General features: G+C 40.8%; 1 protein-coding gene across 5 annotated transcripts; it reads left to right on the top strand.

The window, feature by feature from the left end:
• Positions 1 to 1505: 1505 nt before the first annotated feature.
• Positions 1506 to 15582, top strand: LOC117412942 (glucocorticoid modulatory element-binding protein 1-like). 5 transcript variants are annotated; one of them, XM_058997651.1, is made up of 10 exons: positions 1506 to 1785; positions 6698 to 6865; positions 7282 to 7340; positions 8096 to 8217; positions 8439 to 8542; positions 8805 to 8956; positions 10037 to 10183; positions 10568 to 10705; positions 11147 to 11269; positions 13134 to 15582. In XM_058997651.1, exons 2-10 carry the CDS (start codon positions 6744 to 6746, stop codon positions 13976 to 13978), a joined length of 1812 nt encoding a protein of 603 aa, XP_058853634.1. In that variant the 5' UTR covers positions 1506 to 1785; positions 6698 to 6743; the 3' UTR covers positions 13979 to 15582. The 5 variants fall into 5 exon arrangements, with proteins under 5 accessions (XP_058853634.1, XP_058853635.1, XP_058853638.1 ...); XM_058997652.1 differs by having other exon boundaries at positions 1506 to 1791; XM_058997655.1 differs by having other exon boundaries at positions 1506 to 1894; positions 10055 to 10183.
• The last annotated feature ends 12179 nt before the right edge of the window (positions 15583 to 27761 follow it).

Below are 27761 nucleotides of genomic sequence, written 5' to 3'. Positions count from 1 at the left end.
CACTTCAGCCACTGACGCACTGTGTGATTGTGAGCAAGTCACTTAACCTCCTTGTGCTTCGTCTTTCGGGTGAGACGTACTTGTAAGTGACTCTGCAGCTGATGCATAGTTCACACACCCTAGTCTCTGTAAGTCGCCTTGGATAAAGACGTCTGCTGAATAAACAAATAATAATTAAGAGTAACTATTTTGTGCTCCATTTATTTTAAATATCTATCATTCTTTCCAATATATTGTAATTATATTTCATTTTCTATAAGGGTTCCTTCAATAAATATGGCACACACTGTGTTTAATCAATCATAGATAGTGCCCTTAAATAGCTTTGATTTATTAATGTATTTATTTTGAGATCTCTGTAAGATGAAATGTACCAGTAAGGTTCAGCAGGATGTAATCATTTGTGCACTAGTGACACCTGGTGGAATGATTTGTAATTGCTGATGAAAAACAAGACTGAAAAAGAGAGCATGCATTAACATTATCAGCATGCACTAATACATGTGTATGTTAACTTTACCCTAACATACTAAAGTTAGAAGTATGTGCATAATGTATATATGTATATACTGGCACTTTGTTGAAAAACACATTATTGACTCACAGAGACCAACAGGCATGTATCTAATTACAAAAGGTGGAATCTTTCAGGTAGGCAGGTAGTTGGGTAGTGAGTTCACCTCACTGTGTGTTTTTGGGTCAAAGTAAGTCTTGGCTGCAAAGCATGTCACTCATCAGGAAAGCAGCAGGTTGGTTAATGGCAAAAAAAGAAAGCGTTGAGGGGAGTAAGTGCTATTTCAGTCTTCAGGGAAAATGACCTTGTGCAGAAAAATGAAGACTGGGCTTAATATCCACTGTCATGCGCCTTGTGAAGTCTGATACCTATAGGTTTCTTAATAAATATATTTGTGAATAGTGTATCTTATTATATGGCTAATGTAGGCTTTTATCAGGGTTTTACAGAGCTTGATAATATCTTGTGAGACAATATTTTACGGGAGGTTTTAATATGAGGCTTTTATATATGAGATTAATATTAGGGTCCTGATATATTAAAAATTGTTTTACTGCTCGAGTCAAGTAAACGCTTCTGTCGTGTCTAAATATTTTGCGTGCCGACACCCCGGCAACGCGATACGGGCACAGTTGCCAAGTCCGCTTATAGAGAGTCGCGGTTGAAATTTGAGTCGCGGGTTGGAATTTGCATAAACACCCATATCACGAATCGCGCTTGTTTTGAAAAGCAGTGACGCTTTTTTCTTGTGAGACTTGGCAGCACTGGATACTAGAATGAACACGGCAGTGTAGACAGACAACCCCGTCTTAAACAGAAATATGGTAGACAAGGGGCTTCCGTTAATAACTTATTGTTTTTTTGTGTGTGAAGAACATATCCTAGGCTAAGTGGTAAATTTGCAAAAGTCAGTAATTATAAAAACATGTCGCCATTGCCAAAACGCAACATGTCTTTCTTTCACATCAAAAGAACATGTGCACAATTACTTCTGACCCCACATTGCAGAATCTCCTGTCACTGGTTGCATCCAGTTTAAGGAGCGTTTCTGGTGTGCTTGGTTGTTTTGTGAAAGTACAGTAAAGGGGCCATTGCTGCGGCGCTGCACAGTTCCCCTCCGAGCAGGAAGTGTATCGGAGCGAGAAGACACCGCGCATGCTCACAAGCGCTCTCAGAGCCCAGGGATGTGTTCGCAGTAAAACAGTAAGAAAACAGACCCGAGGTGGATATACCCTGATTCCAGGATCGATTGGGGTTCAGCGCCAAACAGGGTGAGGGTAAGGAGCCGGGCTGAGGGTGAAGCCTCGGGAGCACCTGAGGGTCCCGTTTGGAGCGGAACAACGCCGCCGCGCTGTGTTAGTGTACGTGCTGCCGCACCGGGTACGTCAGTCTGAGGGGGAGCGAGCGAGAGAGGGAAACAACGGAGGCACGCAGGCGGCCGGACAGACGGGCAACGCGCCGTGCGTTGTGTAGCTTTGGTTACAGACAGTGTTGGCGTACTTTTACAGTCGGGGAGCGCGCCTCCCTTGTCACCCTATGCACAATAGCACGGTATATGAAAACAATAAACCCTGCACGTTGCTGCTCAAACGAGCTTGCGCACAACTACCAGCTCCACAGCGGATAAAAAACAGCGCCGTATTGACTGGGGGAGGGGTGTAACACGTATACAAACTTAGGGGCGCTGCGTGTATTTTGGTAGTTTGTCGCTTGTGTTTTATCACGAGTTGCAGGTGCTCACAGCGTACTGCTGCCTGCTAGTGCGACTATTGCTACTATTTGTGATGCTAGTGCAGTGGCAAAGGCATATGCCAAGGAATTCTCTGCTTTTCAGATATTTATCACATGCATGTATGTAGCAAGTAAACCAATAAAAAGTATGGACTACTGGGCAGTCGGTCAATACAATATAAAAACGCCAATTGATAAAGTGCATTTCATGCACAGGTGTACAGCTAAACATTTTGACTATAAGTACTGACGTACATGGGCAACCAAGTTACAAAGTAACCCGGTTAATGTAAAGGCAGTGAAAAGAAATGGGTCTTGACTTGAGGCTATTTATAAAGGCTGGAGATTCAGCTTCGCTTAAAGAACAGCTTGATATGGATGTGGAATTTCAGAGTTATGTTAACTAATGTACGCTTTTTTCGATTCACCTGGTATATGTATTTCTGTTTCAATCATCACAGTCTGGTGACTTTATAAATAAACTCAGCAGCTTAACGCCTCAGTAGAACTTTTAGAAACGTGTCTTGGGGTGTAACCGTTAACGTAGCCGCCTGCAACGCTCTGCTCCTAGTGTGTGTAAGAAACGGCACATTTGTTCAATATTTTTTATTGATGTATTACATGCATTAGTGGGAGAGTGTTGCAAGCAGACAGGTTAATGGTTACGCGCAGGTGTTCCACACATACTTCATAAGTAGACCGTTTCTGAGAGCTGTCTTGAGGCCACATTGAAGCTTTAAACTTAACAGTCCCCAGGATGTGATGACCGAAGCAGAAATGATTTATAAAGTGAATCTAAACAATAAGAGATACACATTACACAAAGTAATTCTAGCAGAATAATTCAATAAATCTCACTAGCACTTTTATTAGTTAAACAGGGCCGTTTTGAAAGAAACACGTTACAGCACGCATGTGTTGGCATTTTAAAGTGTGATATTTGGTACTACTTTATGTTTAAGGAAGCTCTCAGTTTCCTTTGACTTTAACTGGCAATCAGTGCAGGTGTTCTCCACACACGTTGACACCCTGGTGGTCAGAATTGGCTGAAACATGTTAATAGAGTTTCTGGAGAGACTTGCAAATAGAGCCCAGTGTTTTTCACAAATACGAAATAACACAAACTAAAACGAAATGCAACAATCAAACAAAATAAAATGAAAACAAATTAAAAAGCAAATATAGAATTGCATTTTATATATAAAAAAATACTTTAAATAAATACTCGGAAGCTCTGACTAATACTTGCGCTAATGTATAATTTGGAGCGAGCCGTTCACCACTTTCGGGAATTAAAATTGGGATGGAAGAGACGTTTGTTTGTAAAATGGCTAAACCGTGCATAACAGTTAAACAACGTTGCAAAGAATTTCAGCACGAGGGGATGTATGCAGCTGAAAAATTAATGATGTGCAGATTTTGCAACTGTGGGCTGGACTGGGAGTCGAAAGATACTGTCAAGCATTAGCTGTTTATTCCTTTCGGGGAAAACACGCCTTGTTTGCTTATATTTTGTATTAGTGTGCTAATTCTTTGTGGTGCAAACTTTGCACTGGAGCAAATGCTAGTTTGGATTTGAATGAATTAATCTGCTTTGCTTAGTGTTTAAATACTGAGAAACTCCAAGTTCTATCAGTTCGCTGATCTGAAATCATGGCAGGTGGGCAACGAGTTCAGTATTAGATCCTTTGATCTATCACCCTTCATTTAAATGTGCTTAATTTTGCTCTTATCTGCCCCCTATTTTACTGCATTTAATCCTGTACTTCAGAATACTGTAATCTGCCAAATGTTTAACCTGTAGTATTTTGTATTTAATCATATCCTGATGTAACTATCACTATTTAATCACATCCTGATGTAACTATCACTATTATCTGCTGTATTATTGAATTGTGGTTTGTCACACTTGAACAAAAGTTATTGTATTTCTTGCTCTTATTGTATTACTTGTATTGTAACACTTGAAATGTATTTGCTTACGATTGTACAGACGTGCTCAGATTTGTTGGTACCCCTCCACAAAAAACGAAGAATGCACAATTTTCTCTGAAATAACTTGAAACTGACAAAAGTAATTGGCATCCACCATTGTTTATTCCATATTTAATAGAAATCAGACTTTGCTTTTGATTTTTGATTCAACATAATATTGTAAATAATAAAACAAATGAAAATGGCATGGACAAAAATGATGGGACCGCTAACCTAATATTTTGTTGCACAACCTTTAGAGGCAATCACTGCAATCAAACGTTTTCTGTAGCTCTCAATGAGACTTCTGCACCTGTTAACAGGTAGTTTGGCCCACTCTTCCTGAGCAAACTGCTCCAGCTGTCTCAGGTTTGATGGGTGCCTTCTCCAGACTGCAAGTTTCAGCTCTTTCCATAGATGTTCGATAGGATTCAGATCAGGACTCATAGAAGGCCACTTCAGAATAGTCCAATGTTTTGTTCTTATCCATTCTTGGGTGCTTTTAGCTTTGTGTTTTGTCTCATTATCCTGTTGGAGGACCCATGACCTGCGACTGAGACAGAGCTTTCTGACACTGGGCAGTACATTTCGCTCCAGAATGCCTTGATAGTCTTGAGATTTCCTTGTGCCCTGCACAGATTCAAGGCACCCTGTGCCAGGCGCAGCAAAGCAGCCCCAAAACATAACCGAGCCCTGTAGGTATGGTGTTTTTTTCTTTGAAAGCTTCATTTTTTCGTCTGTGAACATAGAGCTGATGTGACTTGCCAAAAAGGTCCAGTTTTGACTCATCTGTCCAAAGGACATTCTCCCAGAAGGATTGTGGCTTGTCAATATGCATTTTAGCAAATTCCAGTCTGGCTTTTTTATGTTTTTATTTCAAAAGTGGAGTCCTCCTGGGTCTTCTTCCATGGAGCCCACTTTCGCTCAAAAAGCGACGGATGATGCGATCAGAAACTGATGTACCTTCACCTTGGAGTTCAGCTTGTATCTCTTTGGCAGTTATCCTTGGTTCTTTTTCTACCATTCGCACTATCCTTCTGTTCAATCTGGGGTCGATTTTCCTCTTGCGGCCGCGCCCAGGGAGGTTGGCTACAGTTCCATGGACCTTAAACTTCTTAATAATATTTGCAACTGTTGTCACAGGAACATCAAGCTGCTTGGAGACGGTCTTGTAGCCTTTACCTTTACCATGCTTGTCTATTATTTTCTTTCTGATCTCTTCAGACAACTCTCTCCTTTGCTTTCTCTGGTCCATGTTCAGTGTGGTGCACACAATGATACCAAACAGCACAGTGACTACTTTTCTCCATTTAAATAGGCTGAATGACTGATTACAAGATTGGAGACATGTGTGATACTAATTATAGAAACTAATTAGTTTGAAATATCACTATAATCCAATTATTTATTATCTTTTCTAAGGGGTACCAACAAATGTGTCCAGGCCATTTTAGAATATCTTTGTAGAATAAGCAATAATTCATCTCTTTTCACAGCTTCTTTGCTTTATTCTATGACATACCAAAGGCATGCAAGTATACATGATAGAATAGCTTTTAATTTCATCACTTTTCAGGAGGAATGAAGCATTATTTCAATGAGCTGTAAGGGTACCAACAAATTTGAGCACGTCTGTAAGTCGCCCTGGATAAGGGCGTCTGCTAAGAAATAAATAAATAAATAATAATAAAAATAGTAAACTCACCATGGAGTCATCTGCCCCAGAGGCATCCAGGACAACGCACAGTTTGATCTATTATCCGGTAGCCGCCAGTGTTGAAGAACAGCAGACTGGAAAAGTATTTGTTAAGAAAATGTGTGAAACAGAGTTCTACACATGAATACATTTGTGCATAGGGTGTCTCCTGTATATAAGAGATGACATGGTAAGATGGATTATCTGTGTAAAAACGAATTATAAATCACAAAACCGAGAACTGTTCTCACAAGCTGCCATTATACAGAAAGACTGCATATTAGTACTATGTATTTGCTTTCCACTTTGGTAAGGGCTTTTATAGCAGTTGGCCACAGTAAAAGTGCATAGTTCACCTTGTTTTTTTCTCATGCCTGTACTATGCATTACCAAGCTTTACCATGTCTCTTGCCTTGTTTTATTTGTTCATGCTTAATCACGCATTACCAGCGATCCTCATTGACTGCATGTCAGAGTGTGCCACTTGTTCTTTATGTAGCCTTTAACAACTAATCTGATGGGCTCCCTCAAATAGGGAGGACCGCGGACAGAGAGTATATGCCACATTTTACTTGACAGTGTAATCACTTAAGAATGTGACATGCTGTGTACATTGTTTTGTGTAATGTATTCTGTCTGCCGAGTTTTGTGTCAGTTAGAACAGGTACTAGAATCGAGATTTGAATCACGAAGAAGGCAGGGTGGGTAGGAATAGTAAAGCAGACCTTTTGTTTTCATTGCTGAGGAAAGCTGACACTGTCTGCTGTGCCTCTGATCCCCAGCTGTGCTGCGAGGTGAACCGTGTGGGACGAGGCAGCGCTGGCAGACATGGAGAACACACCCGTGACGATGTCCATGGGGGACGTGGTAGTGGTGAAGGACGAGGAAAGGGACAGCACAGACGGCACCAAGACTCAGGTCATTCTGCAGCTCCAGCCTGTGCACCAGGGGTGAGGCACATTTCGACTTCCATTTTCCATTTCTTTTTTTCATGCAGCTCATAGAGTCTAGGGAGTTGTGTCTACTGTGGAATTCTTATTTTTCATGTATATTGCATCCTAATCACTGTAGGCCCGTGTTAATATTTGCATCAGTTTTGTTAAATGTTACCTTTAAACAAATTCAGTATGTTGCTTAGCAATGTTAAATCATAGCTCCACCCTGTAAATACAGAATATAATAATACATAATTTAACATCGGAAGGGATGTGGTATGACTTACCAGAAGCCTTGTGATCTTAGCATAGTTAACAGAGCTCATCACTTATTTTTGGTAGCCAGATTCAATCCCAGTTAGTACCAGTTCATTTTTCATAACCCATTGCCATCAGTACAGAACCAATTCCCATTCCTTTTCCCTCAACAGGATGTGTGAAGATTCGGCCGAGACGGATGCTGCTGTTGTATCTGTAGAAACACACACAGGTGAGAAGGATGGGTGCTGGCATTTCCTTTCTTATTTGGAGGTTGGTCTTTTTCTATCAACGTTGTTAGGAATTAAACCACGTCTTCACACTGCTAGTCAGGAACCACATACATCAAAACCACATACTTTAAAACGGTAATTTTAAAGATGTGGTCCTTGTAGCAACCTGAAATACAGAAAAGTTTATTATAAAAAGACTTAATGGTCTGTATCCTAAACCCTAAACCTAAAACCCTTCCCCTAACCTAAAACATTTTAAAATGTTATAGAAGTAAAAACAGAATTACTTTTTGTCTGTTTTTATCAATTATACCCCTCTGGGGATAATAACATAATTTATATCCTTCCCTGATCTAGTCTTTTTTTTTTTTTAGACAATTCAAACTTGCTAGAAAAAGAAAATAAAAATATGAAATACAATGTTAATATTTTAACTTCCGTTACACAGATCAGCTCTGTTAGCTCTAACTACAGATCCAGTCTGTGACTACTTACCAGGGTTTTTTTTGTGATGATCTAGTGGCAGATCCTAATACAGACACCCTGATTTTGTGCAGACCCCATTTCACTGTATTTTTATTTTATGATGTAATGTTAGTAAGTGGGTCAGTGCATCAGCTATGGGGAAAGACCAGCAGAATGAATGTAGCAGTGTTAAAAAAAGCAGTAGTGTTTAGGGTTAGGACTGTTAAGATCATTGCAGCAGACCAGCTGTTTCACACCTGGTCATTCTCAGCTGTGATTGTGTCTCCAGATGAAGTCTCTGTAGACGGGGAGGAGGTGGAGATTGGCTACCCCATCACCTGCGGGGAGAGCAAGGCTGTGCTTTTGTGGAAGAAGTTTGTCTGCCCAGGGATCAACGTGAAATGTGTGAAGGTGCGCTCTGCAGTTTCATTAACGCTAAAAAACTAGCACAGGTTTAGGTTCCTTCTATGTAAATAGTTAAATGCAGTTTCTGCTTTAATGTGTTGGTTATATTTGACTCCAGAACTACTGCTAGAACACCTGAAAAAAAGTGTAATCTATTCTGTAACATCCCCCCCCCCCCAAGTTTGTACTAACTTTTCTGCTCAGATTGCGCTTTCTTGTCTCACCAGTATAACGATCAGCTGATTAGCCCCAAGCAGTTTGTCCACCTTGCTGGAAAGGCTACACTGAAAGATTGGAAGAGAGCCATTCGACTGGAAGGGATCATGCTGAGGTAAGACACTGGGGCAGAGGGGAATCGCCAGAAAGGACCTCCTTCCCAGTTCCTTCAATCACAAGGGCATACTGCCTCTCACCCAGTCCCTCAGCTCCAACCAGTGGGCATGCTGCCTCTCACCCATTCCCTCAGCTCTAACCACTAGGCCATACAGCTTCCCAGCTGATCAGCTCCAACCACTAGGCCACGATGCCTCTCGTCCTCAGTTAAAGATTTTCGCTGAATGAAATCTGAAATGTTTTTTTCCCTCTGGTTTCAGGAAAATGATGGACTCTGGGCAGATTGACTTCTACCAGCACGAGCATGTGTGCACCAACACCTGCCGCAGCACTAAGTTTGACCTCCTGATCAATAACACACGCTTCCCTTTGCAGATGACCAGCATGGTGCAGACTCCCAACTCTCCTCAAGGTGAGACGAGGGGCTCGGGCTGATCAGACCAAACAACATTTCATACACACTGCGTGTGCATTGAAGGGTTTATCCTGTAAAGTAATTGTAGCTTAGAAAATAATTCCAAAAATCTTTTTGCATTTCCATTTTGCATTGCCATTAGCTGCATACATCTTAAAAAAACAGTTAAAAAATAAAACATGTTATAGCACACATATATTTTAATATTAAACATGATTTCTGGTACTACTTTAGGTTAAAGGAAGCTCTCAGTTTCCATCAATAGTCAATAGGGGAAGCAGCTGATTGGCTATTGAGAGAAAAGAAGCCAGTGAAGGGGTGGTGACAAATTCACTCTGCAGGTGAAATGATCTTAGGAAACTTGACATGGCTCAAAACAGCATCATGGTAATGGCAATGATCTCTATACAAACTAAAAAGTGTAATTGAACCTGTAATACAGTAATCCATCACGTATGCGCCCGTCACGTATCTGCCCTAACCGTTTATTAGCCATGATCAATCTCTTCAGCAACGTTAGTTTATTATTGAACAGAGAAGATTGGTTCAGAGACTGTAGATCCTACCAACGTTTTCGCACACTGTGTTGTATGTATTGCGTGCGCTGCCATTGCTGGTAGTGTCAGGTGAAGGTGTTCAGTGTGTTGATATGTAAATAAATCCTGTTTGCCTGCGGGGCGTATCAACTTCAACCGCCATCTCGATCTCCTGCCTGTCACTCAACAGTGAATGCACGCATCCACACGGCAAACGGCTACTCTGTAACAAGCATTAATACCCTGTATCTTTCTAAGCAAGGGATTTAGGGGAGCTCCCTAATAAAAGCTGAATCTGTAAACAATAATTGTGTGAATATAGGTAGTGTTACAGCTGTGTATAATGGTATTTAAAACAGGATTCATTTATCTGACATTTTACATATCAGCCCTGACTCTGGTCCCACTGCAGTCGGATATGCGACGGATTACTGTATCGTTTCACTGTCACTCACGTGATGGTGACTAAAGAATGTTGTGATCTCTTGAGTTGCGGAGTCTGCTGGTTCCAGCCCAGTGCTCAGTGTTACTGTCGCGTTAGCCATCTCTTTGTATATAGGAAACGGGGGCCAGATCACCGTGTCGGAGGAGAGCCAGGAGGAGGGCATGGACTGGAACCAAGGCATGACCAGCAGCATCCCTACCAGCACCGAGCAGGAGGCCAAGAAAGACACTGACGACATCTCGGGTTGGTTCACATCCTCCTGTGCTGTTTTTATTGATCTCTCAATAGGGTCCTAGATGATAGCAGCCGGCAGGATAATGCAAACACTCAAGTGAGAAATGTAATGCATTCATCCATTTTGATGTTAAAGGTAATATGACACCACTAGTCCCTCACTATGCAGCCCGTAGAAACTACGTGAGGTCAGTCTAGTTCATGTAACACAGCATCTAAAAATACCCTACAGATCGAATGGTAAAAATGCTGTTACGCTAATAGGTAAGAAAATGGCAAGCCAAGCTGTCCAGGTATTGACCTGGAAGAAATCAGATTTCCAGTTGATCTTGGTCTGTAGCAACAGCATATGGTATTGCTAACAGGGATCAATATCTTTTTCTCTTGACCTAGAGGAGACTCTGAGTTTCTGGAAAGGCATCGCGGACGTGGGTCTGATGGGGGAAGTCGTCACGAACATCCGCACAGAGCTGCTGGCACTGCTGAGGGGCGTTCAGCAGAGGAGTGGGCAGGCTACCCTGCAGGAGCCAGGTACCCACTCACCTCGAGTCCTGGGAGCAGACAGCCACACTCGCTGGGAGCATTGGCCTGTCCACTCGGACATGGTTAGGAAGGAATATAAGATGTTGCACTTCAGTGGCCACTACTGGTCATGCACCAGTGGAGACTAGACAGGCTTCGTATCTTGGCAACATTTGTTGCTTAAGTTGGGTGGAAGACGGCAGTAGTGGAGGTTGCTCATTGATCTTAGGTCCTTCCCGCTGGTAAGTGGATTGCAGCCATGAGGCAACATTCAAATTGGTCATTTGAAATTGGTTAGAAAAGTCTGTCTGTGAATCAATCAGTCTTCTTTGCAAGGTGTTGCTGTGGGTGCTGATGTTGCAGTTTGCAATACAGAGAAAAAGGGATGTTGTCCCTGTGTAGTGAGAATCTAGAGTTGATGTCCCCTGTATGAACTATATGCTGTTGCAGATGCAGCTGTGCTGAATAACCTGGCTCAGATATTTGGGCTGCTGGACACGGTGAAGACAACTTTGGATAATCGGAGGAGCCAGACGGACCAGAGCCAGGAGCAGATTCACAGCACTCTCACAGGCAAGTGGCAGGGGTGGGGGTGATGCATGGGGGTGGGGCTTTACTACCTATGGGACAAGATTAACTGAGCACTGGCTCCACAGTACAGTTACCACTAATATACAGACATGCTCAAATTTGTTGGTACCCCTCCACAAAAAACAAAGAATGCACAATTTTCTCTGAAATAACTTGAAACTGACAAAAGTAATTGGCATCCACCATTGTTTATTCCATATTTAATAGAAATCAGACTTTGCTTTTGATTTTTTATTCAACATAATATTGTAAATAATAAAACAAATGAAAATGGCATGGACAAAAATGATGGGACCGCTAACCTAATATTTTGTTGCACAACCTTTAGAGGCAATCGCTGCAATCAAACGTTTTCTGTAGCTCTCAATGAGACTTCTGCACCTGTTAACAGGTAGTTTGGCCCACTCTTCCTGAGCAAACTGCTCCAGCTGTCTCAGGTTTGATGGGTGCCTTCTCCAGACTGCAAGTTTCAGCTCTTTCCATAGATGTTCGATAGGATTCAGATCAGGACTCATAGAAGGCCACTTCAGAATAGTCCAATGTTTTGTTCTTATCCATTCTTGGGTGCTTTTAGCTTTGTGTTTTGTCTCATTATCCTGTTGGAGGACCCATGACCTGCGACTGAGACAGAGCTTTCTGACACTGGGCAGTACATTTCGCTCCAGAATGCCTTGATAGTCTTGAGATTTCCTTGTGCCCTGCACAGATTCAAGGCACCCTGTGCCAGGCGCAGCAAAGCAGCCCCAAAACATAACCGAGCCTCCTCCATGTTTCACTGTAGGTATGGTGTTCTTTTCTTTGAAAGCTTCATTTTTTCATCTGTGAACATAGAGCTGATGTGACTTGCCAAAAAGCTCCAGTTTTGACTCATCTGTCCAAAGGACATTCTCCCAGAAGGATTGTGGCTTGTCAATATGCATTTTAGCATTTTAGCAAAGTCTGGCTTTTTTATGTTTTTATTTCAAAAGTGGAGTCCTCCTGGGTCTTCTTCCATGTGCGATCAGAAACTGACGTATCTTCACCTTGGAGTTCAGCTTGTATCTCTTTGGCAGTTATCCTTGGTTCTTTTTCTACCATTCGCACTATCCTTCTGTTCTATCTGGGGTCGATTTTCCTCTTGCGGCCGCACCCAGGGAGGCTGGCTACAGTTCCATGGACCTAAAACTTCTTAATAATATTTGCAACTGTTGTCACAGGATCATCAAGCTGCTTGGAGATGGTCTTGTAGCCTTTACCTTTACCATGCTTGTCTATTATTTTCTTTCTGATCTCCTCAGACAACTCTCTCCTTTGCTTTCTCTGGTCCATGTTCAGTGTGGTGCACACAATGATACCAAACAGCACAGTGACTACTTTTCTCCATTTAAATAGGCTGAATGACTGATTACAAGATTGGAGACATGTGTGATACTAATTAAAGAAACTAATTAGTTTGAAATATCACTATAATCCAATTATTTATTATCTTTTCTAAGGGGTACCAACAAATGTGTCCAGGCCATTTTAGAATATATTTGTAGAATAAGCAATAATTCATCTCTTTTCACAGCTTCTTTGCTTTATTCTATGACATACCAAAGGCATGCAAGTATGCATGATAAAATAGCTTTTAATTTCATCACTTTTCAGGAGGAATGAAGCATTATTTCAATGAGCTGTAAGGGTACCAACAAATTTGAGCACGTCTGTATATATATATATTCTGAAAGGAAAGGGAAAATGCAGAAACTTAGGGAACTATCCTGGGAAAAATGTGTTAATAAATTTGCAAGTAATAGTTTGTTCATAACTTTTACAAGCCGACTTAGAACGGGTGTTTTTAAATCGTGTGTTCATTATATTTCAGACCTGGCGCGTCAGCTAGAGGAACAGAAGAAGCAGACTCGGGACTGGCGAGTTCAATCCCAGCCTGTCCAAAACTTGATGCTCATGTCCCTGGGCACACCCAGCAAGCCACCTCCCAAACGACCACGCCTGCATAGACCAGCTTCTACCACCAGCACCCCTCTGCAGCAGACACAGGGCCAGCAGTTCACAGTCCTCTCCCCCATCACCATCTCCTCCATGGGACAGCCTTTCACGATGGGCGGGCTGCCAGTCCACACGCTGGCACAGCAGTCCAGTCCCATCACTTTACACACACTCCCTGCCGGCTCGCAATTCTTCACACGCTACACCACAGCCACAGTGGTGCCGGGGAGCCAGGGCAAAGGCCTGCCTCAAGAGACCATTACTTTCCACCCATCCGCCAGTCTGACGCTGCTCAGCACGACCGCGGTCCAGGACCCAAGCCAGCTGGTGAGCCCGGTGGAGCTGGTGGAGGTGGAGCAGGAGCAGGCAGCTCAGGAGGAGGAGGGGCTGGTGGAGGGAGGGGGTGAGGTGGTGCTGCAGGAGGAAGGGCATGTGATCGGGGAGGAGGAGGAGGAGGAGGAGATGCAGACACAGACCCACACAGTCATCGAGATCGACCCTGACTCCCCAAATCACATCCACCACCCCACAGTAATGAATATCGAGCTAGAGGAGGGGACAGAAGTGGAAGACAGAGTTGAGGTGCAGGGAGAGCTGGAGATGGGAGAGGCCACAGTTCATATGGAGCACCAGGAGCAGCTGCACGATGTCCAGATTGTGGTCATCGAAGAGGAGGCTTCAGAAGATCATGAAACCAAGGACACAAATGAAGGACAGTGAGGAAGGTGGCTACTAAATTAAGAGACCCTGCTTGGGATTGGATGAAGAGTCTAATTCTCTGTACTGGATTGTTGATGTGTTGAAAGGAGTAAAGTTGCACTGGAGTGGAGGGAGGAGAGGGTAGGTCTGTACTCTCTTGGTTAGTCCCACCACAAATGTTGATATAAATGGGACATTTCCAGGGGAAAAATAAACTTTTTAATACGCCTACATTTTTTTTTTTAAACGTATAAATATTTTTTTATCTTTCTGATCAGTCTAATGGGCCATACCAGCGGTCAAAGATAAAATAATTTAGGAAGACTTTCTATAAATATAAAGCAGAAAAGAAATTGTGCTCCACAGCCAAAGGAAGATTACTGTCTAAAGTAATGAAATGCTTATACTTGGAAGAAATGTCTTTCCTTTGCTGTAATTATAGAATTATCCAACTGTAGATATTTGAAGCACATGTTTGGATGGACAGGAGTGGCTTGTGCATTGGTTTGTTAGATTTCATAAAGCAGTGATATCGCTTTTTATTTTAAAGAAGAAAAGCCAGCTTGCAACTTCTTTGCTTTCAGAACTTTTCCTCTGTGGAGGCAGGTAGGGGGAAGAGGGGGCTTTGATGTTCAGACAGAGATCATATATTGGGGAAAGTGTTTAGAATATACAGCAAAAATGGTTGCAATTCCACAGACCAAAATCCAGCGACTGCAAGAAACAGGTTCAGTCAGAATGGTCATGAAGCCTTTTCAATGCAAGACGTCCGATGAAAGCGGGGTCAAAAGTGAAAAAGACATCTAAAAGGGGGTCAGTGAGTCGATGAATCCCTAGAACCATCACTCTTCATGCACAAGGACATGTGCTTCCAAGCAACCTTGAAGATGGAAAGTTTGATTCAAATTGCAAAATGTCTTATTCTATTTAAACCTTTGTTTAGGAATTTTCACTTCCAAATAACAAACAATATTGTTGCACAGCAAATTTTGTAATGTAACATACCCTGTATATCATACGTTTGACTGAGCGCTTCCTTAAATGTGGACCTGAAGTATAATGCCCTATCAAAAACAGTATACTATATAATACTATAATACTATTTCCCAAGTGCACTCCACGTCTTGTGTAACACACAACACCCATATACAGCAGTGTGCAAATTCATTAGAACACCCCATTGCTTCTGTTGTGATTTGTTGTGCATATGAAATCAAACCACTGGAACCGAAAATCTTGGAAACTTTTCAAAGTAGACACAATAATTGATGACTTTAATAAGCCACACACACATGCAATTCATTTAAAAGAGCAAGAGAAAAGGAACAAATAGCCACAAATGGTAAAATGCATGAGACTTTTTAGAAGTTGTTTAAGATGCCTAATTAAAGCACAAAGTGGTCTAACATTTTCACACATGAGTGCCTGTTGTTTCTGTATCACTGATTACTGACTGAAAATTGAGATTTTCACACCCAGAGGTTTTCATGCAGGTAGGTATATAAAGGATATCAATGACACCTCTGGAGGCGTTCTAACACATCTGCACATGACTGTAACAGAAGTGCTGCCATATTTGTAAAGGGTTACCTGTTCTATTCCAAAAATGTATCTAAAAGTAAAAACTAGTAAAGAACTAGAGTTGTCCCTTTGAATGTTTCGTTGATTAAACACTGCTACAACGTTCATTTCTAGCAAGCATGTCGTGCTGAGATGTCTGATTGTGTACTCTGGAGAAGTTGGCTTTAAAAATGTTCTTCTTGCTGCCCCAATTAAACTAATTGGAATATTGCTTTTTTGTCAAACTCAACTGTCCCTAAAAACTATTTATTCTTTTTGGTAGGTGCTTGCTGGCCACTTTTGTGCTGAAGTTCATTACGTTCCTGTCCAGCACTGACAACCGCTGTAATTGAACTTAAAAGCTTCAGTGTCACAAATGGTCTTAATAATAGCCTTTAAATATTCCAGATGGTGGAGTTTTGTCACCAAATATCAAATCTGCAAGCTTGTGGCTGTCATAACCACCTACTGCTGCAGGTACTGTCGTCTGAGCTTTCTGTCTTGGTTTCTTAAAACTAAACGTGGTGTTGGGGTGCTTTAAAAAAACAAACAAAAAAAAGCAAATATAATTGGTTGGCGATGTATTGAGTCAGTAGTGCTTTTGTAATTATGTAAACAGTACAAACTTTGTAGGAAATTACACATTGGGATAACACTGTACTTTCTATGGAACTGTTCTTGTGTTGTGACTATCATGGTAAAGACAGTTGGCTCTTCACTCTCCAGGGAATAACGCTTCGTTATGGTGTACTGGTGAACCAAACTGGGTTAAACAGGTCATCAAATTTACTCTGGCCTTTTACCAACTTGCTTGGCTACAAACTAGCTCTAGAAAACCCTCTTTATGTTTCAAAACACTTTCATTTTAGAGAAATACGCGGTGTCTATGGAAAACCAGTTGGCAAGGAATGATTTAAAAATTGGATCCAGTTTTATCCTGAATTATTTCCTGTGCTATCCTGACTGATGTCTTTTCTATAGATACACATCCTTTTACAGTTATCTTTTATGTAAAAAACATATGAGACTCTGCAACTTCAAAAGTTTCCAGTAAGGTGGATAGTGCTGAAGTCACTCTGAATTTAGTCCAGCACAAACCTTGAACCATGTAAAAAAAAAAAAAAAAGCTTACACGACCAGTGCAACCAATTTGTTGCTGTTGACATCCCCTCTGTAATTTAGATTTAATTCCACATGTAAATTCTTCCAGCTTCAGAGTGATACTCCAACAGCTTATCTAAGGTCAATAAAAAATATTCTGAACTTCGGAGTGAGACAAAAAGATTGCAGGAGCCTTCAGTAGAGGACGCTGACCACTATGAGGGCAAGGGCCCAGGTAGAGTCTGATCCGGGATAACACCTGAAACAACCTCCATAGACTGATTCCAGATCAGCCCATAAGGGGGAGGGAATCAATCTGAGCCATTCTTCTGGGCACTTGCTGAGATTTATCTTCAGATCTTCATGTTTAAATTGCAAACCGAGAAAGATCATCGTCGACTCAGGACCGGAAGATGACCTGCAGTTTTTACAGATTGTCTGAGTGATATATCACAGGCTCTATTGACCTCTGAACTGATTGCACAGAAGACCAGAGGTACTGAAACACAGAATTCAACAAGGTTCCTAACAACGCTGTTCAGAACATTACAGAGTAAATAGTTTCAAATGACAAGATTTGGGTTTCTCCTATTTGCTTGTCTCCCATACTCAAGGAAGTCTCATCAGGGCTTTTTGAGATCAAGTATGAATGTACGACATATCTATTTGCAATCACAAAACAAATGTTCATATTTCACAACAGCAAGGGCTCTGAATTGCAGGTAAAACCCTCTCTTGACAGTGCTTGGCCCCAGATTGTTTTATGCACCATGTTTATAAGTGAACACTCCACTGCTGGGAAGGAAAAGCACGCTGCTCTTATAGCAGCGAGCAATGACCTGTTAGAGGCGGAGCATACGTTTCTGCAAACTGAAAATGAGAGGGGGAAACCTGAAGAAAAGTTAACAGGGAAGAAGAATTCAGGATAACTACGACATACAAGAGATTCAATTATTTTCCCTTTCCATAACTCCCTAAAAGTCTTTGATTTCACATTCCAGAAAGCTGGGGCCTTTATAGAGGCAGAGTTGAAAAGAAAGTGATAGACAGGAGAACAAGCAGTTAGCATTCCACGCACTCAGTGTAACTGGAGGCTAGTTAGAGACAGCTAGGCAAAATGACTTATCATTGGGATCATTTCACTAAATTGATACTGTTGTTGCGCTGATAAATGGCCATGGATTTTTGAGGTGGTGGTGCATCAAATACGTTTGAATATCAAGAATTATTGCATGTATGTAGTTGCCCATAAACATTTGAGACAGAAGCAGAGGGTTCTTCACAATCTGGTGCCTTTCATACCTGCTTACATTGACGCTGTATTGAGCAATGCAGAAGTGCATAAATCATTTCTCTCATCTTGGTTTGTCTTTGTAAAGAAGCTTAAAAGTAAGAGACAGAATATTCAGGGAGGTCTCAAATGTCCAATTTTGGAAGAATCAGCTGTTTTAGTAAACATGTTTTTTATTTTAAAACCTGTCAGTACTCTTCCACCTCTATCTTATGTTCTGAGACTTGCCTCTGTTTTATTTCTCTGCCTTACTACCTTTCAATCTTCCAACACTGATATGACATCACAGCTTTGCGTCACCACCATTTGGGTTTCTTATTTAAACACAGTGGTTATTTCTGCCTCTTTCGTGTGAATTACCTCCATTACCAAAAGAAAAAAAATGGGGATGAAAATAACAGTTGAAAATAAGAGCCAGACAAATCTTTTTCCAGGGCCTACTGCTGCTGTCTATCTTTGAATATTTCCATGCACAAGATCATAAAATGATTTCTAGTTATTTGTAGCCCAACCCTGTGCTGGTCTAGGGATATCATGTATAGGACTGCAAATGGATATTTCCGTACACTTCTGCTGTTTTCTCTGTCTGTGTCATGCAGAATTATGCCAGTAGGTGGCAGCAGTGGCACAAGGAGCTGAGCTCCAGGTTAAGGAAGCTGGCTGATTGAAGAGACAGACAATGCCAGTAATACAATAAATGTTTTTCGAAGTTGTCTAAAGCCTTTTAATCTCAAAATGTGTTTTTTTTTTGTTAAAGATTTGCTCTGTGTTGCTCTGCAGGGCTGAGTAGGAATGGCAGTCTGTCTAAGCCGAGATCATTATTTTCCTGTGATATGAACACTTAAGGACATGTTCCTGAGGCATGTTTAGTCACAGAACTAAGTCATTTTGAGCTTAATTTTGTGTGTTTATTAGGTTACAGTACTGCTGAGGTCTACTTTGTGGACTTTATAGAGACTTAAGAGTACAATGCTTAACATAAGAACATAGAAAGGTTTATAAGCAAGAGGAGGCGGTTTGGTCCATCAGTGCAGGTCCAATTCCTAAGAGCTGATTGTTGGGTTTTACAGGATCCCAATGATTCAGCATCAACAACATGGCTAGGCAACCCATTCCATACCCTCCCCGCTCTCTGTGTGAAGAAGTGTCTCCTTCCCTCGTTCTACGTGCAAATGCATTTCAAACAGTGCCCTCTTCAGTTAACTGAAGTCCAGACTTCAGTTAAGACCCCCCTAATTCCTCTTTGTTCTAGGCTAAATACAGTCCTTCAGCCTCTCTTCATAGCTCTTTCTTTAAGCCTGGGAATTATTGGTTACATAATGATCAGAATTGAACACAGTTTCTAAGTGCAGTCCCACCAGTGCAGTATACAACCTCATCATAACCTCCTTTGTTTTCTACTGTATTCTTGGTCAACCAGGCTGGCCTAGGAAATATATAAGCTGCGTTTCCACTTCTTAACAATCAAAGAATCAGTAACATACATAAAATATCAATACTAATAATAAATAACGAAGCTTTCCCTATTGTTCGTTATAAACGTATAATAAAATGCTGCTGAAAAAATTGTACATGTGAAAATAGATTTCTGCAGCACGGCTAAGACACAGGATAATTACCTCTGAAGATCAAAGCATGCCTTGGTCAACAGCTTTAAAAATAGCTGAGGATTACAGGCCCCTAAGATATTCAGCACTAATATAAATGAAAAATAATCATATCAAATAACTGTGCTTTGCATTGTGCCTCACAACGCACCCGGGGAATGCAGTTAGAGTGGTCTTTCCACACACCCTGCCGTGGGTTATTGAGTACATCAACAGCTGTTGGTAAGGAACCAGACCCTGAACTTCACAGGTGTTAGGATGTTACAGGCAGCTTGTCTGACACATGTTGGTACACTTCATCTATAACATCCTATTGCTTTTACATTCAAATTTTGTGAGTAACTCAAAATACACCACGTAATATAATAACAATAAACTAGTACATTGACAAAAAGTTACCCAGTCTGGACACAAGAAAAATACTGGATGCCAGGGCAGACCAACCCATAAACACAACTGGTTTCCAGAGAAGCCTCTATTGACGTCATCAGAAATATTGAATAAAAGCATTCAGAAATTGAAAAAAAATGGAAAATGTGCATGAAAACTTGATGGTGTAATACTTGAATGATCCCTGACCCCTAGTTAGGGAGACCAGTTATTTTACCCCAGGTCATCTCCTCAGTTTAGAAGCTCTAATTATATTCTGTCTCCGTAGCAACCTGGGGGACCCCCTAGGTCTTGATTTGATAGGTTGTTCAATGTCACGTAGTAGGATGGTCAACATGAGGTCAGTGCCAGCAGTAAGGTGTGTTTCTTCAGGTCTAGATCATTGAGATGCATTGATGAAGCTTTGTGTGAAACCAATGAACTATTCACAAGCATCACGTTCTACTCCAATTCAGTGTGCTATTCAAATCAACAGGTGGAACACCAAATTGTTGCTATTGAATTATGTTTTTTAAAAGAAAAAAGCCAGACACCCGGGGTGCTACATTAAAGAGAGTTTTAACGTGACAGATTTGACTAGCAAATCAATTTCCAAAACCAGCTATGGATTTTGCATCCTGCTGCCTAGCACAATGTCGCTACTTCTGAGTATCAAAGCTCATAGAATTCCTACAAAGCAATAAAGGTGGTAAAAACAGGAATAACAAAACACATTTCTATAGCCTGAGGCTCTTTGCAATCAGGATCAAACAACAGAAAACACAAGCAGCTACCTGTCATTGACAACAACGGTTCAAAGAGAAAAATTATTATTATTATTATTATTATTATTATTATTATTATTATTATTATTATTATTAGTAGTAGTAGTAGTCGTAGTCGTATTACTGTAGGTTTTGTTTTGTTCTTTCTGTTTTCCTGATTATTTATTGGTCACTTCTGTTTGCTTATACAGTAATCTCTGTATTTTAATATTCAGGACACACACACACTTCACTGCTGGATTTGCTGGATTTCTTGAAGCTGCTGCTGATTGTTTGTAGTAATTAGCTGATTAAATGTGTGCAAAAGACCATCTGACTAATAGAGCCAGATTACTGAATTCAGCTCAAAGTACCTTAACACGCAAGGAGACATATTTTCAAAGCAATTACTACAGTCCTAATTAATTCAACCAAACAACTAAGTTATATATTTCCAGTTCTCTTAAGCACTCTCAAAGTGTTTCGTTTTGTAATATTCACATGATTTATTTCTCCTTTAAAAAAAAAAAACAGAGTTAATTAAAACACAGCAGAAACACTTTGAACATATGGCCCATTATATCAAACACGGAATTAATCTCACTATTTGAGTAATTGCAATAAGAATAAGAATGACTGGAATTCTCAGACATAAGACCACACCCACAATATAAAGCTGGTACTTTCAGCAGCGACATGTGAGGAAACGTCCGTCATAAATGCAAATTAATTATAAAACCAAATGGGCCACTGCTACTAACATACCTGAGGTTCATACAAGTCACCTATCCAAGTACTGTATGGAGCAACTTATTGTTCAAGAAATGATGCCCAGATCAGATTTCACAGAGTGTGAGGGGATTGTGTCCTGGTGTAATCAATGCTTTACAGCAGGCTAGCCAGGCTTAATCACCTCTTCCACAACACTGCCACTGATGCGTTCTTCATTGCTTTAAATAGTAAATCGCTTTTGATTTGGTCGCATTAGTGGGATTTTAATTGAGTTGAAACGAAATGATGTGGCAGATAACGCATTGCAGTCGCAACCAACAGTGACGGCACAAATTTGACATGCACGATTTAACACCTGAGTGTCCTTGTAATTAAACCCCCTGTACACAGAGCTGCCACATGCGGACACACAATTAGCTCACTTTGTTTTTAAAGTTAAATCAGGATAGGAACACCTGAAGTGATTAGCTACCAGAGGTTTAAAAAAATAATCATGCGATAAACCTTATCTGTGTGTTGCTCTCCAAAAATATATATCTGGTATCATAATAGTGTTAGAAATTAGAAAGTCTCAATGTATTTCTGTCAACTAGTCTGCTCCACTTTCCCTTTCCTAGGTCACTGCACCAGGAAAGACACATTTTTTCCACCCTTCTGTGCCTTCTTTTCCATCATTAACCACACAGCTGCTTCCTAATGACTGAGAAGCATCGCAGCCAGTGACAGATTTTGACACTGAAAACATGACTGCTGAGTACTGCAAGTGTAACAGATAAACTGAAGAGTGACTCCTGCAATCTGGGATTGTTTAAAAATGAAAATAAATGTTAGCAATAACATGTACTTCTACTTTCCCTACTCCCTGTTTGTGTTGCACTTCCTTGGTCACTTGGAGGGTGAAATTGTGTCTCTACCCCTTCAATGGCTTCTTTCATATCATTAACCAATCAGCTGCTTCCCCTATTTACTGACATGCTTTCAGCCAGTAACATACTTAACCCAGAAGACAGGGTTAAAATGACCCAGGAGGTGCAAGTCCTGAGAATATGACATAGAAACTGAGTTTATTAATCTAGTAGTACCAGATTTCATGTTTTATGAAAATGCATGTTTGCTATAACATGTGTTTCTTTCAAAACTGCACAGCTGAGACCTATGTAGCTAAAGGCAGTGCAAAACAGGTAAGAGGATAGATAACCCTGAAAGAAAACCCTAGGATCAAACCCCACTCTCAAGCCTCAACATGCCTGCTCTGCTAAAAACCATTTACAGAGCAGGACTCAGTGCTGTCAGCATTACTCAATGCTGTCAGCTGCTGGAGAGAGTTCATTACACCCTGTAGGTGTAGTAATAAGGTAAGAGATAGAGAAAGAGGTAACGAATGCTGAAGTTCAAGGATAAGACAAGAATGATGTAAGTCACAGCACTGGAGTATGTGCTCCTGCCACATGATGGGAGCTGTATGGGTAACTTGGACTGCATTTCATCAACCCAGACAAGCTATTTATAGGTACTGTTTGTGACGTGTTCATTTTCTAGGGAACCTATCAGCTACCAGAATGAGACCTCCATTAACCAGATGTTAAAGAGTAAGTAGCGGGGTTCTGAAAAATTTAGCGTTACACGTCCTCACGTGTTGCTACAACTGTTAAACACTTATTTTTTCTTTTCATTGTTAACATCCTGACAACTTTTTGCATAACTTTAAAATCTGTTTCAAAGCTCTTTTCAAAATGGCGGCTCTAGTGCACTAAGTATAAAAGTTGTCAGGATGTTAACAATGAAAAGAAAAAAACTACAAGTACGTTATTTAAACAGTTGCAACAACACGTTGCAACAACACTTACTTTTTAAATCTCCTTTGAGCAAGAATTGTAAATAAGAATTGTAAATACAAAAGGATCTGGCTGAACCTCCCTGTGCCTTCAAATGGTAGCCCAGACATCTAAACAGAAATCAGGTATTCAACACTTCATGGATTACTCCATCGAATGCAAATCCATTTGTCATTTGCTTTGCCCTCACCACAGCAATTCCTCTCAAGGTTCAGTGGGTGTCCTCTGAGCCCGCGACCAAGCCACTTGCCTCTTTACACCCTGGAACTGGAGAGTAGATGTCAGCGAGCTACTGGCTTCTGGAGAACAAAGGCCAGCCCTGCAGGTGTCCTTAGCAAAGACCGATGACTTTGCAGAGTCAAGGTGCTAACCCGTGCTCCCTTGACTGTATGACTCACCCTGCACACCATGTGACCAGAATTTCAACAGGTGAGCCACATAGGAAGTATCTTTATCATTGACTTTGTTTTCTTTCACTGTCCCCTTGCAATGTTATGAGTGGTTCTTGCATCTCAAATATTTACTTATTTTTATTTTTTGATAGGCCTGTGTCAAGGTGCCGTCAATGTGAGTTCACGAGCTGCTGTTCAGTTTTAGTTGCCTGCCATAGAGATATATAATGCAGGCTAGATAAGTCAAAGTGTCTTAACATTAGTAAGAGCCAGCGCCATCTAGAGCAGTGGTTCTCAAACTGGTGTGCAGAATGTATTTTATTTTAAAACATAATATATGGTACTACACTTGGTTATCTTCTGCCAGGCTGTGTTTTCAGTCAGCGTTGTCCTTGCTTGGTCATTTCACCTGGTGGGTGAATTTGTCTCCATTCCTTTGATGGCTTCCTTCCTGTCATTAACCAACCAGCTGCTTCCCTTGTTGACTGAAATGCTTTCAATCAGTAACATGCTTTGACCCAGAAGACACTGCTGAGGTGAATTGACCCAGGAAGTGCAAACAGATAACCTGAGAATAAAGCATAGAAAGGGAGAGCTTCCTTTAACCTAAAGTAGTACCAGCTATCATGTTTTAAAATGAAAATACGTGCGTGCTATAGCATGCGTTTCTTTCAAATCTGCACATTTGAGACCTATGTAGCGAATGGAAGTGCAATACAGGTAAGATTTATTACATTATTTTGTTAGCTGACATTACTTTAAGATGGCTGCTGGAAAGCATGGACTGTTTAAAGAGTAATGTGGTGTGCTAGCCCGAGCTGGGGATTGCTCAGATGCCTGTGTTTCCTGGATTGGCCACTAGAGGCCAGTCAAGCGCAAGTTTTAAGTCACACAGGAAATTCACAGTAATGATTAGTTTATGAGAAACAATTGAAATTGTTTAGGATCTGTGATTAATTAAGTGATGTGTTTAAACCTGGAAAATGAGAAGTAGTTAGGGGTGAAAACAAAGCCTGTGTGGCATGAGGTTTTCTGAGTCTATCATTCCCCATTGTAATGCATTTTCAGTTGTCTTTGGACATTTAAAATCTTTACTGCACTCGAGCCAGTCTTTTTAAAATAAACCCGGACCTGTTTATATATAACATAGTATGCTGTGCCCTGGAAGCCCCTGAGAGCCATGTTAGACCCAACGAGCCCTCTGGACTCAACAGTGTCACAGTAGCTTCAACTCCGTTTTCTTTACTGTCCTTTTACATTTTTATTATGTGTGGTTTCAGTTGTGATCGCTCAAATGCTGTGCCTTTCTATTTCTTTTAAGTGTATGTTAAGGTGCTTCGACTCTGAGTTCAGCAGCTGCTCTTCTGTTCTTGCTACCTATCACAGGCATGTATAATGTAGGCCATTAACTGTATATTTGTTAATGCCTGGAGCACTGCTGTGCAGTGCCAGCTAAACAAAAGGAAATGTGATCCAAAGTGGCAGCTCACTAGATGGCGCTAGTTCCTACTTCGATGTCTATTAATGATGGGCAACAGAACTGAAGAGCAGCTCCTGAAATCTAGTGGAAGCAATTTAACACAGGTAGGAAGTACTAGATCAAGGCTAATCCTGGTCAAGCCAGTGGTTAGTGCTTAGCGATTATTCATCGTTGAGGTGTATAAATGGGGACGCTCTGCCACGTTTCGATGGTGACAATAGGATTGGCAATAGCTCTTTCCTGTCATGAATAGAAATGCTTCTGTCACTCTGAGGGGGTCTGACAGTGTGATAACGTCAGATCAGTGTGGGAGAATAAATGCTTGTCAGATTTGAGAAGAGCCTTCCTAACTTGGCCTGTAGTGTACGCTACTCATGAAAAGCCCCTTTCAAGCATCAGATATGTACAGTAAGTAACATGGGACTCTAATTTAAACAGCAAATGAAATGTTACTTTGAAAATACACACCTGTCACATATTTTGACTTCTAATCGCTACCCTACCATACACGCAGCGTTCCAGGTAAGGTTTTGGGTCACTGAGTAATTTACTCTCGAATTTAGTAAAATGTATTTTGGGTGAGCAAAATGCAACATTACCTTGAAGTCATGAGTACTTTCAATAAATACTGTATATACTTTAATGCCAACCTATGGGGTATGCATTAACTACAGCCTTACATGTTAACTGTAATGCCACTTTGAACCACTGTATAAATATTTGTTCTTCCAAAAAACGTTTTCTTTTCTTATTTTCCACCTGAAAAACATCCAACAATGTAGTCATTTAGTCCTGCCTCAGCATTACTGTCTGTGAAGTTGCTCCTCTCGATGTAGTTAGCTACTGCGTCCACTGAGTCTCCACTAGTACAAGGCTGTTTCAGTTTTTTGGTTTTCTGTAAATCTTCCTTCCTCAGTCTCTTGTGCTCTCCCTTTCCAAGTCAACAGACACGCTTCCTAAAAATGTAAAAACAAAAAAAATGTACTGATATTGCACTAATGCAAATAAAGAAACAATAATATTGTATTCCTTATTGACCACCTTGCTATAGCAATATAAAGCATCCCGACTCTCTCCAAACACAGAATATTGTATTTATTACATAGATTTACCTTCCAAAAATGCAGGTGACAGCAAGGTAAATTGGTAGGTTAGGTTGAGGGGGAGTAAGACGACACCGAGATATCCTGAAGATCAAGAATCCAGTGAAGTATTCAACAAACACGCATTGCAAACCAGCATCCTGGAGAATTTGGCATAGCTTTTGAGTCTAATCCCTATTGAAATGAATGGTCTTATACCCTCTACAATCTGAAACCTGTCTATTTTGGAATCCAGCAAGTATGTTGCTCAACTAGCATGAGCACAATCTAGCATTCACAACACTGCAATGTGTTTAATTGTACAGTTTAACAGACTGTATATTGAAAATAATTTGTTTTAATGTTTATTTTGCCAGGTTATTGGTAAATGCCAAATCCAGGCAATTGCCACTATTCATTCTAATATTATTCAAATGTTGGGATGCCATTATTCGTGGGCTTGTGCAAAGATATTGGGCCATATTTTCAAAGCGTTACTCCAGTTTTCAATTACGGTAACTCCTATTTTTAACAGAGAAAAATTCATGTTAATATTACCAAATGAGAAACAAACAACGTAAGGGTACTTGGGAGTCCTTGTGCTATATTAGCTAGTTGTTTGAGTCTAGCTTTGTCAAATTAACAGGGGGTTTTCTCCACCCAAAAGAGGAGTTAATTAAAGACTGAAGTAACTTTGAAAATATAGCCCATCAAAAATATAATCCCAAAGGTGTCTTGACCATTTGTCACATCTGTATTTAATCTACCAAAGGCTCTTATCATGTCTTTGTGTTGCTGACTCTTTCGTAGAGATCACATCTTTGCACGACCGATCCTTTAAGTGATTTTAAATTAACTGATTATTGTAGGCACGATTCATCTTCAGGTAGGGATCCATACTTGAGATAGCACTAAAAACAACAGGATTCATCATTTCCATAGGGACGCACACACTCCTGGATGGACGGCACTCTTTAAATTGGTGCACATTGTGAATTCAGAGCCGTATTGCAAAGTGGTCAACTTGACTTCACCCGTTCAGTAAGTTTTCCATGTTTTCAGTAAAATGTCCTTTGGGTTTGCTAAGCACAGGGCCATTGTCACTGCTTCCCTTATAGGCTGTGTGGTCCAGTGGTTAAAGAAAAGGGCTTGTAACCAGGAGGTCCCCAGTTCAAATCCCAGCTCACTCACTGTGTGACCCTGAGCAAGTCACTTAACCTCCTTGTGCTCTGTCTTTCGGGTGAGACTTTGTTGTAAGTGACTCTGCAGCTGATGCATAGTTCACACACCCTAGTCTCTGTAAGTCGCCTTGGATAAAGGTGTCCGCTAAATAAACAACTGATAATTATTGTGCTGTAGAGCTTTTAATTTCCAATAGCTTTGTAACTTTGAAACATCTCTGAAGGTAAAACACATAGCGTTGTCCTCTCGTCCATGTTGGTACACACTTTTTTGAGTTCCCAGTTTTTTCTTCGCTGTACAGAGGGAGTCTCACTTATCTCATGCTGTATCTTCTGGGGAAGTAACAGCAGTTTTGTTGAAATTTCAGTTTTTTTTTTTACTTGAAACCAAGCAATGGAAAGTAGCAGGG

The sequence above is a fragment of the Acipenser ruthenus genome, chromosome 23 (assembly GCF_902713425.1).
Source record: "Acipenser ruthenus chromosome 23, fAciRut3.2 maternal haplotype, whole genome shotgun sequence".
Taxonomy (NCBI): domain Eukaryota; kingdom Metazoa; phylum Chordata; class Actinopteri; order Acipenseriformes; family Acipenseridae; genus Acipenser; species Acipenser ruthenus.
The sequence above is the reverse complement of the archived record's forward strand: the minus strand, read 5'-3'. Positions and strand labels throughout refer to the sequence as shown.

Bases quoted from the DNA above. Each gene is read 5' to 3' on its own strand.
- LOC117412942 (XM_058997651.1), top strand. From the start codon at position 6,744: ATGGAGAACACACCCGTGACGATGTCCATGGGGGACGTGGTAGTGGTG. The intron at 8,543-8,804 runs GTAAGACACTGG...CTCTGGTTTCAG, and splicing joins CTGGAAGGGATCATGCTGAG to GAAAATGATGGACTCTGGGC. The intron at 8,957-10,036 runs GTGAGACGAGGG...CTGTCGCGTTAG, and splicing joins GACTCCCAACTCTCCTCAAG to CCATCTCTTTGTATATAGGA.